The sequence below is a fragment of the Topomyia yanbarensis genome, chromosome 1 (genome assembly GCF_030247195.1).
Source record: "Topomyia yanbarensis strain Yona2022 chromosome 1, ASM3024719v1, whole genome shotgun sequence".
Classification (NCBI taxonomy): Eukaryota; Metazoa; Arthropoda; class Insecta; order Diptera; family Culicidae; genus Topomyia; species Topomyia yanbarensis.
The window spans coordinates 47,704,146-47,719,063 of record NC_080670.1 but is presented as its reverse complement, the minus strand read 5'-3'; the positions used below and the strand labels follow the sequence as shown (position 1 = coordinate 47,719,063).

Here is a 14,918-nt window from a genome sequence, read left to right as displayed (position 1 = left end):
CTGTCTGTCGCAAAGATGGAATCAAATTTCTTCTCCCTTTATTTTGGAATGCCTGCTGTGGATACGGGGAGGTGTAGCATACACACGCACATCTATTTTTCAAAAGATAAGGAATTTGCAATAAAAATTTTCTCCGTACTTGAACATGTGAATATGTTTGCGCTGGAAAGGCATCGTAGGCGGTCTTATTGACGCTGGCGTTTCTGATGGGACACATCAAAGAATGCATAACTTTTTCGTCGGGTTTTTCGAGTCACATGGAATTTTTATGAATGATGTTAGGCATGTGAATGTTACCACAATTCAGTGTCGAAATTTCAAATAACTAAATGTATTTACATTTTACACTCATTGTCTGCCGTTGCTAATATTATTCATGTTTTTTCTCTTATTCAATTTCAGGAAAACTCGATTTCCACGAATTCATACCAGGTAAGGTACAAACTAGCACACTACCACCAAATTAGCATACCTCTGCGGGGTGTTATTACTGTCAGAACCACCACCACCATCGTCAGTGGCGTCTATGTGTGACAATCAGTTTGCTTATGTATCGTACCAAGTTGACAGAAATTGAAAATATCGGAGTAAAATGGTCTGTTTTGCTACTTTTTGGGTGTGTCTCTTGTATTGTCGCGCTTATAATAAAATCTCACATTGCGGGTGTCTGAAAGGCGCATCAAATATAGCCGCAGTTGCTCCGCAAGCAGATTTCAGTGGAGCTTTATTTTTCTGCCAGCTGTGTGCTTTTCGAAAGCTTCAAGGAAAAAGCTGCCTATAAATTTATATAGGCGGCTGTCACGCGCCTATCTCAATTGAGCTTTCATATAATCGCATATCGAGCAATTATCCTGCAAGGCACAATACTGCTTCTCAAGCGCAAATGGAAGCGAGAAAAAAGAACAGTTTGTTTCAGGTTCAACAGAGAAAGCCTCGAAAAGCGGCCATCTTTGAAAACTTGAAAAGCAGCATTGGCAAAACTAGCATCAAAACCAATCAGTACTATCACAACAATGCCCCGAATATATGACATCAATCTTCATGATTTTCATAAAAATAGTAAAATTAATAGCGGAAAGAACTGCTTTTTTTTGGTTTTGATGGATGGCTGCTTTTCGAGGCTTTTCCAGTTGAACCTAATTTTCACTCTAATAATTATAGTGGAATTAAACGGGAGGCATCTGTCTTAAGAAGATAATTTGTGACATTCTACTAATTCGATCTAAACGTTTTGTTTTTTTTTTTTTTGATAATCTGTAGCATTAATTTTATCAAATCTGTTTTCTCAGTGCCGAATCGCTTTGACGTGTCTTTGTGTTCGTCTAATAGTCTTTCAAATTTTTCCAGTGACATAGTATATCCAAGAGGAAACCGAAGCCAATCGTTCTGTAGATCATTTATTCATTTCTGCTGTTGTGTTATGTGTTAAGGCCTATTTACACCCTCGGTGAAAATGAACGTGAACTCGATGCGCACCAATTTGTTTTCTCCAATATCTAACTTATTAGTGCATAGAAATTGGTGAAACTGGAACTAAACGATAGTACATTAATATACTTAGCGAATCCATGTACAATTATTCGATATAATTGAATCAATGCAATAATATTCATATTCCCCGATCATTTTGAAAATTCCACGGTGAAATATGTACGCAGTGGATATTTCACTTGTTCGCCGGGAGTGTAAACGCAGTGATGGAATTGATGCGAAGTGGTGAATATAAATGTCATCGCTGTTCACGGTGAACGTTCGCCTTCGAATACCAGATTGCATTCTGACAAACTGTAAACTGCCAGTTGAGCGTGAAATCGTTGTTCGCTGATGAAACTGTTCACGACGTCGTCCACCGTGAACAATGGAAGGTATTCAACACATGTTCACGTTCATTTTCACTGAGAGTCTAAATAGTGCTTTAGTAGTGTTATGGAGATGCCCTTAAATTGTTAGCCAACCTAATATCATCAAACTACCTTGGGACAACCGTGATGATTCCCCGCACTATTGATGAGTGGTGAAATAAAATAATAATCCGAGAGCAAACACGCGTTTTCTTACAAGTCGCTTTGCTGCTGCGTTCCTCCTCCTAGTGTACAGTTAAAACAAGTAGGTTAAACTATCACGAGAATAGTAAGATTTTACGTACTCACTATCCTAATCAGGGTGGTCAGATGGAATTCCTTAATATCGGTAGGGTCACTAAAAGTTTATCGGTAGTTATCGGTAGGCCGGGTTGTTGTCCCAAAAACGTAGTGTTGACATCGTTGACATAGAATTGTAAAATACTGAAAACACAGATCTCAGACCAAATCCAACCCAAAAAAAGGAAAGTTGAGTAGGATGTGTCCAAAATCGATAAAAATCGGTAGTTTTCGGTAGGTATAACAAAATATCGGTAGTTTTGCCTTGGTCGTCTGTGAATCGGTAGGGAAGACCAAAATCGGTAGGACTACCGATAAATCGGGAGGTCTGGCCACCCTGATCCTAATCATTTTTCATGTACGTGCTTGAATCAAGCCGCCAAAAAATTCTCCCGTTTGTTCCGCTTAGCATCCCCAGCGCCATCTGAACTTGACTAGCCGATGCCACGATTTCTTGTTTGAAGATAGAGAATTCACAGGAAAGCCATGAACTAATGAATTCAGAACAATACGCTGGTGAGATCGTTTTTTTGTTATTTTTCAACGCTTATATACTTTAACTAAAAAAATTTCTAACGTAAACATTATTTATTCTCTCATTTATATATAACCGCCCTCTCAATAAGCCCAGAAGTGGTTTGCCCTTCAAAATCTCCGCATTAACAATGTTTTCCTCCAAATTCAAACGTCAAAATGGCTCAATACCAACGCAACTGTATAAGTCTATTGGCGATCTAATGTCGGTAATGCAGATTTGACTTGGTTGCATAATCTGGTACCAGATTTCCAACTAAATTGTCTGACAGCCAAAAAGGTGTCGAAATGTGTGTAACTCGGCAAATGAGTGCCCACAGAGAATACAAGTTTGCTTCACTTCTAATTCAAATATTTGCTTATAAATAAAACATACGGCTTCGTGTGGCACAAGTGCTGGTAGATTGTTTACGAACCACCGTACCCAGGTATCAGTCGACTTACTGCTTCGGAAGTGGGAAAAAGTTTTCCATACAGGGCATCTAGTGGAAGTGCCTTTATACGGCGATGCCGCACATGTCTGCTCTTCTTGGCATTTTCCATTTCCTTTTTGGAAACTCATCAAATCCTTTTTTAAACAACTGTGTAATAAAAACTGAGAGAAAAGTGCTTCCCAGAAGTTCCAACAAGCGACAAAGGTATACTTTAATATGATAATAGTCTGTTTTTTAATAAACTCATTTTTTACGATTTGTGATTGTTTCAAGGTGCCGAATTCTTTGTTTTATACTACATTTTTACTTTCCTTGTATAAAGAACGACTATGCAATCACTACAAAAATCGACGTTTTAACAGAGGCCCGGAGGGCCGAGTGTCATATACCATTCGATTCAGTTCGTCGAGATCGGAAAATGTCTGTGGGTATGCATGTGTGAGTATGCGTGTGTCATTTAAACTCACAATTTTGTCAGATAAGGCTGAACCGATTTTCACAAACTTAAGTTCATCTGAAAGGTATAACACACTGATATTGAATTTTTAGTTGATCCGACTTCTGGTGCCGGAGTTACGGGTTGAAGAGTGCAGTCACACAACAAATTCCCAAATAAACTGGTACAATTATAATGTCCAAAACCGATTTAATCCACCTAGCAGTGAGATGAGACATTTCTTACACATTCACACACTATTGCATTAGTTTGCAGAACTCACGAGAAGTAAGCACCCAACTAGAGGTGGGATGAAAACAGTTTCTAGTCTTGCACGAATACAATCTCGAATAAACTGAATAAATTATAGAAATCAACAAAACGACCGAAATAAAAAAGTAAAGCAAAAAATGAAATAATAGGTTTTTAAATTCATAGAATGAGTAGAAAAATTAATGTAAATCAAAATTATAATATACACGAATCAAATTAGATTAGGTTATTAAATAAAAGTTAAGATTATATTTAGAAATAGTTATAAGATTAAAAGAATAAATTGACTCATACTAACAAATTGAATGAAATAAAACGAATGACTGAACATTAAATGCATAAAATTAAAGATATGAATAAAATGCATCTAATGAATCAATTGAATCAAATGAATCAAATGAATCAAATGAATCAAATGAATCAAATGAATCAAATGAATTAAATGAATCAAATGAATCAAATGAATCAAATGAATCAAATTAATCAAATTAATCAAACGAATCAAATGAATCAAATGAATCAAATGAATCAAATGAATCAAATGAATTAAATGAATCAAATGAATCAAATGAATCAAATGAATCAAATGAATCAAATGAATCAAATGAATCAAATGAAACAAATGAATCAAATGAATCAAATGAATCAAATGATTTAAATGAATCAAATGATTTGAATGAATCAAATGATTCAAATGAATCAAATGAATCAAATGAATCAAATGAATCAAATGAAACAAATGAATCAAATGAATCAAATGAATCAAATGAATCAAATGAATCAAATGAATCAAATGAATCAAATGAATCAAATGAATCAAATGAATCAAATGAATCAAATGAATCAAATGAATCAAATGAATCAAATGAATCAAATGAATCAAATGAATCAAATGAATCAAATGAATCAAATGAATCAAATGAATCAAATGAATCAAATGAATCAAATGAATCAAATGAATCAAATGAATCAAATGAATCAAATGAATCAAATGAATCAAATGAATCGAATGAATAAAATGAATCAAATGAATCAAATGAATCAAATGAACCAAATGAATCAAATGAATCATATGAATCAAATGAATCAAATGAATCAAATGAATCAAATGAATCAAATGAATCAAATGAATCAAATGAATCAAATGAATCAAATGAACCAAATGAACAAAATGAATCAAATAAATCAAATGATTCAAATTAACCAAATGAATCTAATGAATCAAATGAATCAAATGAATCAAATGAATCAAATGAATCTGATGAATCAAATGAATCAAACGAATCAAATGAATCAAATGAATCTAATGAATCAAATGAATCAAATGAATCAAATGAATCAAATGAATCAAATGAATCAAATGAATCAAATGAATCAAATGAATCAAATGAATCAAATGAATCAAATGAATCAAATGAATCAAATGAATCAAATGAATCAAATGAATCAAATGAATCAAATGAATCAAATGAATCAAATGAATCAAATAAATCAAATGAATCAAATGAATCAAATGAATCAAATGAATTAAATGAATCAAATTGATTTAATTCATCCAGTGAATACAATGAATCAAAATAATGAAATGGATCAAATGAATAAAAAGAATGGATGAACAAAATGAATAAAGTAAAAAATAAATGAAATGCATAAATAAAACAAACGAATCAAATAAACAAAATGAGCTGAAGTGATAAAATAAATAAAAAGAAGAAAATGAGCAGAATCTAATGCATTGATTAAGATGAAAAATTGAACAATGGTAAAAGGTTATAAATTAATATAAAGAAATAAATTGAATCAAATAAATTATTTGGATGGAATGATTAAAACTGAAAAAGTAGTCAGATTATTAAACTGAAGAAACTGAACAAAATGAATAAACTGGAAAAAATGAATAAAATGCTTACAATGAAAACAATGAATAAAATAAGTTAAATGAATGATATGAGTAAAATGCATAAAAAGAGTAAACTGATCAGAATGAATCCAAAGAATGAAACGAATAAAATAAGTAAAATGAACGCAGATGAACAAAACGAATAAAAAGATGCGGAATGTAATAATTAATTAAAAAGAAATGGTCATATATTTGAAGCTAAAAATATTTTTGAATAAAAAAAATGAATAAACCGGATTGTACGAATTTGAGAACCATTGCATCAGAAAGTTTTGAAATGTTTTTGAAAATCTCATCTTCTGAGAAAAGGCTAATAAATAGGGTGATGAGCCTATTTGCACCATGTTTCTATTATCACCCTACCCATTTGAAGCCGTTGGTTAGAACAGTGTCTGCCATCTTTGTTCAACGCATTGAGTCAAATGATAGCGCAACAATAGGGGCACTCGAATCGAGTTTTTATTGTGCTCAAACACGAGAATTTTACTGTTTTCAACGCATTTGTGTTATTATATTGGTTCTTAACAACGAAGCAAAGCGGTTCATGTCAATTTTTACGCATTCTATTGATTGTAAAGCAAGAAATTACCGAATTAGTGAGGCACCTTGCTTAGTATGGTGAAAATAGGCTCATCACCCTATGCAATGGACTTTCTAGAGCTTCCATCTTTTTCTGGTTTTATTCTTTTGTTTTCATGCTTTTTTACTTGACGGCTTCGTTTTAAGATTATCTGGTTTTTCTACTTTATTGTTGGACCTTAATTAGTTTTCAGGAACCTGGAACGTTCAATTTGCTTTGGAATTCGAAGTTTACTTTTTGGTCACATATTCCCGAAAAAAAGATTTATGTACAGAATAGAATTTACAGATCCAGTATTTTAACGCGCAATTGAATATAGTAAAGTGAGACAAGGTCACATGTGCTTTCAAGTCCCTTGAACAGAGAACGACAGGGAGAATGCGATTCGTGAATGAGACAGGTAGATATTTCAAAGTTTTTATTTGCATTGAAGTAAATGTTGTGAAATGTCTAGGTTATGTCGATAGTACAAAAGCCGTGCATTCAGTTGATTGCAGACTGCTTTCCATTCATCCTTATAGCTTTCATATTGTTTCGTTCAAAATTCTCGTGCAGGAAATATGGATCAAAAAGTCCTATGCAGACCAATACTGTGAAAAAGAAATGGTTCAAACTACTCAGTATATCCAGATATAGACGACGATAAGTTAGAAGACACATTGTAGTTGCATCCCCCATCGAGAGTGGGTACTTTGGGAGACTTCTTTTCCTGGATCTAATTTGTGGATATTTTTGGTCTTTGATCCGTTATTTTTCATGAAAGTTCGTACCAATACAACTAATGTGCAGCTGATACAACTCATGGTTCATTCGCCTGCGCCACGTTCCGTCTTCCATCTGCACGCCACCATAGATGGTACGCAAAACCTTTCGTTCGAAAACTCCAAGGGCGCGTTGGTCCTCCACGAGCATAGTCCAGGTCTCGTGGCCGTAGAGGACTACCGATCTAATCAGCGTCTTGTAGATAATCAACTTCGTGCGCCGGCGAATTTTGTTCGACCGGAGCGTCCTCCGGAGTCCAAAGTAGGCACGATTTCCCGCCAAGATCCGTCTCTGAATTTCTCTGCTGTTATCATTGTCGTCGGTTACCAGTGAACCCAAATACATGAATTCGTCGACCATCTCGATTTCCTCACCGTCAATCCGAACTCGGGTGGGAGGTTCACACTGTCGTCTTTAGAACCTCTCATGTATTTTGTCTTCGAAACGTTGGTGGCAAGTCCAATCCTACTGGCTTCAGCTTTCAGTCTTTGAACATATATTTCATTCAAAATTCAATAGAGATACGAATAGTTTAAATATTTCACGTGGAATGTCTCTTTTGAAAATTTTCATCGTCAAACTTTCATATTACCCAGTTAAGCCAAATATTTTTCTGATATAGCCATGAATTTCCTTAATTATAGTGTAGATACAGGCTTTGAATAGAATTGAATTAAAGTTGAGTTGATGTAGCAGCAGACAAGACATAGTTTTGTTTTCTCAAACCTTCGCAATTACAATTAATAAATATTTCAGATTGGCAGAAGATCTTATCACACAACTTAGAAATGGATACAGAAATAGTTAGATAGATGCGATAGAAGAGAGACAGAGAGAGCAAGAGAGAGAGAGAGAGAGAGAGAGAGAGAGAGAGAGAGAGAGAGAGAGAGAGAGGGAGAGAGAGATGGAGGAGGGGGGGGGGGGGCGTGTGAGGAATGGCAAATGATGGTTAATGCAGTGACATTATTTTTATAGGTATATTATTTTGATATATTGATTCTTACATTCTTATCATAAATAATGTAAGTAGTCATTTTTGCGCCATAACCAGTATAACCTAAATCTTGCAAAAGAGATAAATTTTCGCTAGATTTTTGGGCTTCAAACATACAGTTGCTTTCGGTGACGCCACAAGTATAATTATATTAGAAATCTTTTATCTCACTACTAGGTGAATTGATTGTTGATCTGTGTATTGATATATCATCCAACATTTACCTCATGATTGAACGCAATGCCTAATCCAAGGAATAAATACTAGAACTCACTGTTTCTTTATCAACACATGATTTTGTCTTTGAAGTGAACTTATATATTGATTTTTGAGAAATAGTTAATTTATTATAAAGGTAATTCACAAAATGTTCTCAACATCGAATTCCTTGAATCACGTAGATGTGTTTTCATACCCCGATATTCAAAATCGGTTTAGTTTTGCCCCTAAAACACCAGTAAAGCAATACTCTGTATGAAACAATCTCATTTTTAGTTAGGGGAAATTGGTAAGCGTGGACTAAAAATACAAAATGTTCAATATCTCCGCTGCTCGTGCACGGATTTAGACAATCTATAGCTTGTTAGAAAGGTATTTTTACAAGCTTTCTATTTATATGCAGTTTGTGGGACGAAACTGTATTGTTTGAAAGTTATTTGCAAAAAACCTGCCGTGTTTTGACAAAATCGCCCATATCTCAGAAAGTAAACAACATATCGAAAATCAAAAATAATAGTGTCAAATGGCAACGTTAGGCCTTTCATTTGAAACTAATTTCATTAAGATCGGTTCAGCCATTGCTGAGATAATTACATGACATTTTGTACATACATACATACACACATACACACACACACACATACAGACATTGTCTCAATTTGTCGAGCTGAGTCGATTGGTATATGAGACTCGGCCCTCCGGGCCTCGGAAAAAGTTTTCAAAGTTTGAGCGAATCCTATACATTTCTTTTGTAAGAAATGTAAAAACATATTAAAATGGGTGCAACATTACTCTACATTGCGGGTCTGAATCACTAATGATCAATCAAAGCAGCTTTGACAACATTGGCCACCTATTACTGTTCGCGATGCCTCCGGGGAACTCTCCAAGCTCCTAAGCTAATATCACACCTATTCTCCAGCGAATTTTCTACCGATTTTTACAAACTTGATTTCAAATGAAAGTTACAGTAATAGGGGAATTTGGTCGGTTGTCGGCACCCTTTTGCCTTCGGCTTATAACATTTCTCCAATTGCATAATATAGGGACATAAGCATACCAATAAAAAGCTAGAGGTCTTAGCTAATAACGGGTGAAGGAATTTAATTTATGCCGTCAATATTAAAAATGTTGACAATTTAGTGAAATGATCATGTATTGTCGTTTAGAAAAATGTGGTCGCTTGTCGGCACCATAACAAAATTTAGTAAAAATGGCAGAATATGAATAAAAATTCAAAGAGAAAATAAAATTTACTTTTAACATCATTCCTTACCAGATGCACAATGTGTGTATGCGAATTGTGAAATTCATGCTGCAAAGTTGGCACTCATAGCTATATCAGTATCAGAGTCCGCTGCTAGATGGCATTAACTGGCATAGCGTGCTGCATGGTCAGCGCGGCAAGCAGAAAGTTATCAAAAGTTGAACAAAGCGAAATTGATGCTGGCAGAGTTTCTGCGAGCATTTTTGCACGATTTGTGCGAGAATTCTGGCAACGAATTCGCTCAAATGCAACAACCGTTTCTGACAGAAGCGGTTAAACCAACCGATGCTGCTCACTTTTATCCAGAATCGAGCCAGAAATGTACGGCCAAGATCTCTGCACGCTTCCTGCCACATCTTTGTCAGATGTTTTGCTCGATTCGTGCTAAATTCTACCAGGTAGGAATTGTCAGGATCTTCGCACAGTTTATGTCCGAGTTATGCCAGGGTTTAGCTCGGTTCCTGTCAAAATTTGCCAGAAAACGCGAGCGAAACCGAGTTCTCCCTGGCTCAACTAACCCGACAGGATACGCGCAGAAATCTGACAGGGCTGCCAAACCAAGACTTACAGAAATGTAGCGGTCTCTGCCAGAAAATTTGCTTACTGGGTGTTAATACCGCCATGACCTTACTGGTTCCCAGTTAAACTCATTCCGGAACCGGTTCGGATTTCTGAATGGAGTCATTATGGATTCCAAATCAAATGCAACAACCGATTCGGACTCAGCATCGGTTGTTGCATCTGATTTGGAATCCATACTGACTCCATTCAGGATTCCAAATCAAATTCCGAATGGTTTGACCGGGTTCTTGCTACAATGTACACACAGAAAAAAAATTAGTTAAAATAAACAAATTTTGGTTTTAAATAACATTTTTCCCGTTTGATATAGTGACAAACAAGATTCAGGATTGATTCAATCAATACTGTTGGTTGAAATTACCAACTAATTCATTTGTTGGCTTTTCAGTAGTTTCAACAAATATTTCGTTTGAAACAACAAAATCATGATAAGTTTAACCGAACAAACAAGTCTCGACAAACATGTCAAAGTGCAAATGAGAGCCTCTCTTTGTTTACTTTCTCTTTCGATTATTACGGCGTCAGCATAAAACTTTTCAATATTGTTTCAGGATATATCGAAAAACACTGATTTTGACTAGCATATAATGCTAAGAGTTAATAAACAAACGTATAAACGGACGAGTTATTAGCGAAAGAGAAAGTAAACAAAGAGAAACTGTCGTTTTCACTTAGGACCATTTGACATGTTTGGCTAGAAGTTTGAAGAAACAAAAACAAATCTTTTGTATCAACCAAAGGAGAGAACAACTCAAATTTAGTTGAAATTAAACAAAGATTCTGTTGCTTTTTAACAAAAGGATCAGTTAGATCTAACAAATTTTATTTTTATTCAACAATGTTTCTATTTAAAATGTAAACAGAAGTATTTGTTGAACTAAACCAAATACATGCTTTCGAAAAACGCCCATTTCAGTTTGAAACAGTCACTCGCCACGTTTTTGATTCAACTAAACGTTTTGTTGATTCAAAAAGGACTGATTTTTCTGCATATAGATTCTTTCAGCCTCATAGTTTCACAGTCTTTCTTTTACATTTTTACTATCTTCACAAGTTGCTCCATAGTTCACCACACCTGTAATGCTTATGAACCGGAAATTGCTTCAGATACCGTTCTAATTACGCGAGTTTGTTTTATTGAAAGAAACTCATTTCAAGAAATACAACGCTTGGGGAAAACATTCAACCAGCTACAAACTTTGCGTTGTGCCTTGTTTGCTGACTTCCCTGTTTACGCTCCGGACCGAACACAGCGGAAATTAGAAATTAAAGCTTCGCGTGCACCATCAAGTACCTACTCGAGCAATTTTCGCTAAGTACCATCTCTTGACAGTACTGTTTTTTTTTTTTTTTTATTTTCGTCCTCCACTTCTTGATCCGAGTTCTTTCCGCCGCGCTGCGAACACGATTCTGCTGGTAATATTTTCAATCTAATTAATTCTTATTTTAAACTTCTCCCGGACTTCCGGCCCCACTGCGCCGCTCCGGAGGGCTCCTCCCGGCGGTAAGCTACACTGACAAACTTCGGGAAGAACGGAAAACATCCGGAATGGGGACAGCCTTGACGGTAAAATTAAAATCTGTGGCGGCACACTTTCACACAAGCGGGGCCAGGTATGGCGAAAACCCGGCGAGGTCACGGTCGGTAGGTGTGACTGTCGGAGCGTGCTCGCGGTAGAATAATAATGAATTTAGGGTACTGACTTTTTAGCCTGTTTCAACCCGATAGCTTTAAGTTAGTCCCCTTTTCTCGACTAATCAGCCAAGCAAAGATTGACACCGGGTTGCCGAGAATTTCCATAAAGCGGGTAATCCTCTTTGTTTTTTTGTTTTCTAGCTTTGGTTGCTTAGATCCTGGACTTATTAACGTACGCTATTAACTTGTCAGTTGACTGTCAGAGTGTAACCTTTGCTGTGGAACCGGAAGCATTCCTTTAGTGATGGACAGGCAGGTGGTTGGATTGCTGTTATCCTTTGCCTACGGTGTCGTGAAGAGTACCGCTGGAAAGAGTCTTGTGTCGGAGCAGGAGTGCGAATTCGGGAGGACGAAGGAACGAGCAGGTTCTGAATAATAAATGCCTAAACCGGTTAGCATTTCAACCAGGCACCCGACACGCAATCCAATTCTTTTCGGTAACGATAATGAGTGAAAAGTGATGATTCTAATTGACAGTTGTATAATTGGTTGTGCATTCACAGCTAGGATCGATTTCACGACCTTTATTACACCGGCGGAATGCGGCATATTTTCACAGGTAAATCTTAAAGAGTCATTTCTGATATTGAATCGGTTATCAGAGATCAAAGCTTCCATCTCAATCAAAGTTAAAGCAAATTAACAAATGTAGGGCTCGGTGAGCTTCGCTATTCGAAGAGGAATCCGGCGCTTCCCGGAATCATCACAATAAATAAACAGTACCATCAAAAGACGGTGCTTCTTTTATACCGTGTGATCGTTTGAATGAAGGAAAAATCCTGCTACGGAGAAGCAAAGTATACAAAGTACAATAAACGGCGCAGGATTACGCACAGAACAAAGAGCAGTCGGGCTGGCAGGCAGTAAGCTTTCGTGTCTGCTCAATCATCATCATAATCATCATCATCATCAACATTATCATCACGCCGTAAGATGTCGAACGCCCGCTTACTGCAAAGTAAAAAAGAACGTTACGGCCCTACAACAGCCAACAGAACCGGAAGCAAGATAAGAGAGATAATAGTGGCTGTCTTTGTGAAGGCAGAAAGTGCAAAACGAATCCTGGTGGCTGTACAAACAAAAGTGAATGCGTGCCACGGTGCCTTCCTAATGATAGCGATCGTGAGGATAAATTTTCCAATTGAGCAAAAGAAAGTTTTATTTTTTACAGCTACGCAAGAGCTTTGGTAGTGAAGAAGAGCGCCGCACAGTGGAACAGAATACTGCTTTCGACGACTAAAACTTATAGTGCTCTGTTTTTTTTATCCTGGAGATTTGGTGTTTTTGGCAAAGTATCTTGGGTTGTAAAGTACAATTTTGAATATATTGGATTTGATCTAGATCAGCGATTCTCAACCTGGGGTCTGCGAGCACCTAGGGGGGCGTGAAGTAGTTGCTGAGGATTCCTGATGCATATAGAAATATCAAATTTTGTTCTTTGGGACTATTCGTAAATTCTGTAACACTTTTAGGGAGGGAGGGGTACGACAAAGGCTAAACTTGTGTTTACTGAAGAAAACTTATTAAAGAAATAAACCCGTACAAGGGGAGGGGGATTACAAAAATTGATTTCAAAGGGGTCTGTGGTTCACAAAAAGCTGAGCTGACGCGGCGAGCTTCTGCGCTAGATTGTTTATAAAATCACAATTTTGTATTTATTTGACATTCGAACCATTTTGTTGTTGTTGAGTAAATATATGTTTACTGGTTAATGACCGTCAGGTTAAAACCTCAAATAAAACAATTACAATTAAATATATGTTTCAAAACAACACAAAAGATAAACTGTTTCTCTTGTTATTTTAATGTTCAAAAAATTCCTTAAAGATACCTTTTTTATGAGCCACTGATGAGGATGTCCTTGGTTTTTTGACTATCCAACAACGTTCTTGGATTCAGGAAAGCATTTTCAAAAAATTCTAAGATATTCAGGATTAAAACGTACACGATGAATAGTACAATCGATAGCATACTTTTCTATCTGCCTCTCGTTTCTCCTGCTATAAATTTTGTGCATTGGACATATTCGGTCTATCTACTCATTGAATGCTTATTAGAACAATATGCTAGAAAATGCATAAAAATCACAACAGAATGAAAGAGACGGGTATAAAACGTATGCTAACTATGAATTTTTTTTTCTCAGTGTAGGTGTTTCTTGTACATCTGCAGTATTGTCAGAAGCAATAACTATCAGCAATTAATTCAACTACACCCAAAACAAAATCTCGGGAGCCTTAATCCATATGTTTTTTTTCTGCTCACTGTACTAGAGCCAAAAGCTCTAAAATCGTTCAACCAACCTCATACTTGAATAATACAACATCGAACCCCATATAGGTACTTTTCTACGGCTCATACACGTACACGTCACATGACACAAACACTACATCACTAGCGGGTGGATATTAATAAATAAAGACGGCAAAAGCAAATGGGATTGTTTTTTCAACCAAAAAACTGCATTAGTGTTCGTGAGACAATTGCTATACGTCCTTGGCTATCCAGTGCAGAGATAACTTGAATAACACATACCAGTGTGTGCATGACGATCCACTTGTGATCGATGCTGCAATGATGAGAAGTGTATATAGCTCAGTCGTTATGGCCTAGGGCCGGAAATTCACGCGGAATTTTGTACGGAGTTTCGAGCGGAATCTTGTACGGAATCTCGCATGGAATTTCGCGAAAAATTTCAAGCGGATTTTCGAGCGGAATTTCACGCGGATTTTCGCCCGGAATTTCGCGCAGAATTTCGCGCGGAATTTCACACGGAATTTCGCGTGAAATTTCGCCCCGAATTTCGCACAGAAATGCACGTTGAATTTCGCACTGAATTTCGCTCAGAGAACTCCACGAAGATTTTTGGATTCCGCGTGGAACTTCACCCGCAATTTCACCCGGAATTTCTGCCTGGAATTTCACGGTGTATTTCGCCCGGGACTTCGTGCGGAATTGCGCATGGAATTTCAGGCGAAATTTTGCGTGGAATTTCGTCCGCAATTTCGAACGAAATGTCACGCGGAATTTCAAGCGGAATTTCACGCGGAATTTCGAGCAGAATTTCACGCGGAATTTCTCACGGAACTTCGCATGGAAC

The 14,918-nt window shown here is 36.6% G+C and overlaps 1 protein-coding gene and 1 long non-coding RNA gene across 3 annotated transcripts in view; both read left to right on the top strand.

Annotated features, from left to right (window-relative positions):
- LOC131677543 (cytoplasmic polyadenylation element-binding protein 3) overlaps nucleotides 1–14,918 on the top strand; it is a 1,053,225-nt gene that overhangs the window by 693,349 nt on the left and 344,958 nt on the right. For both annotated transcript variants that reach the window (XM_058957424.1, XM_058957423.1), the window contains one exon: nucleotides 403–432. In XM_058957424.1, coding sequence (XP_058813407.1) covers nucleotides 403–432 — 30 coding nt within the window. The remainder of the gene's footprint in view (nucleotides 1–402; nucleotides 433–14,918) is intronic.
- LOC131677553 (uncharacterized) lies at nucleotides 7,993–14,439 on the top strand. The gene is made up of 3 exons (XR_009303390.1): nucleotides 7,993–12,255; nucleotides 12,322–12,377; nucleotides 12,471–14,439. It is a non-coding gene; the product is annotated as an uncharacterized LOC131677553 (long non-coding RNA).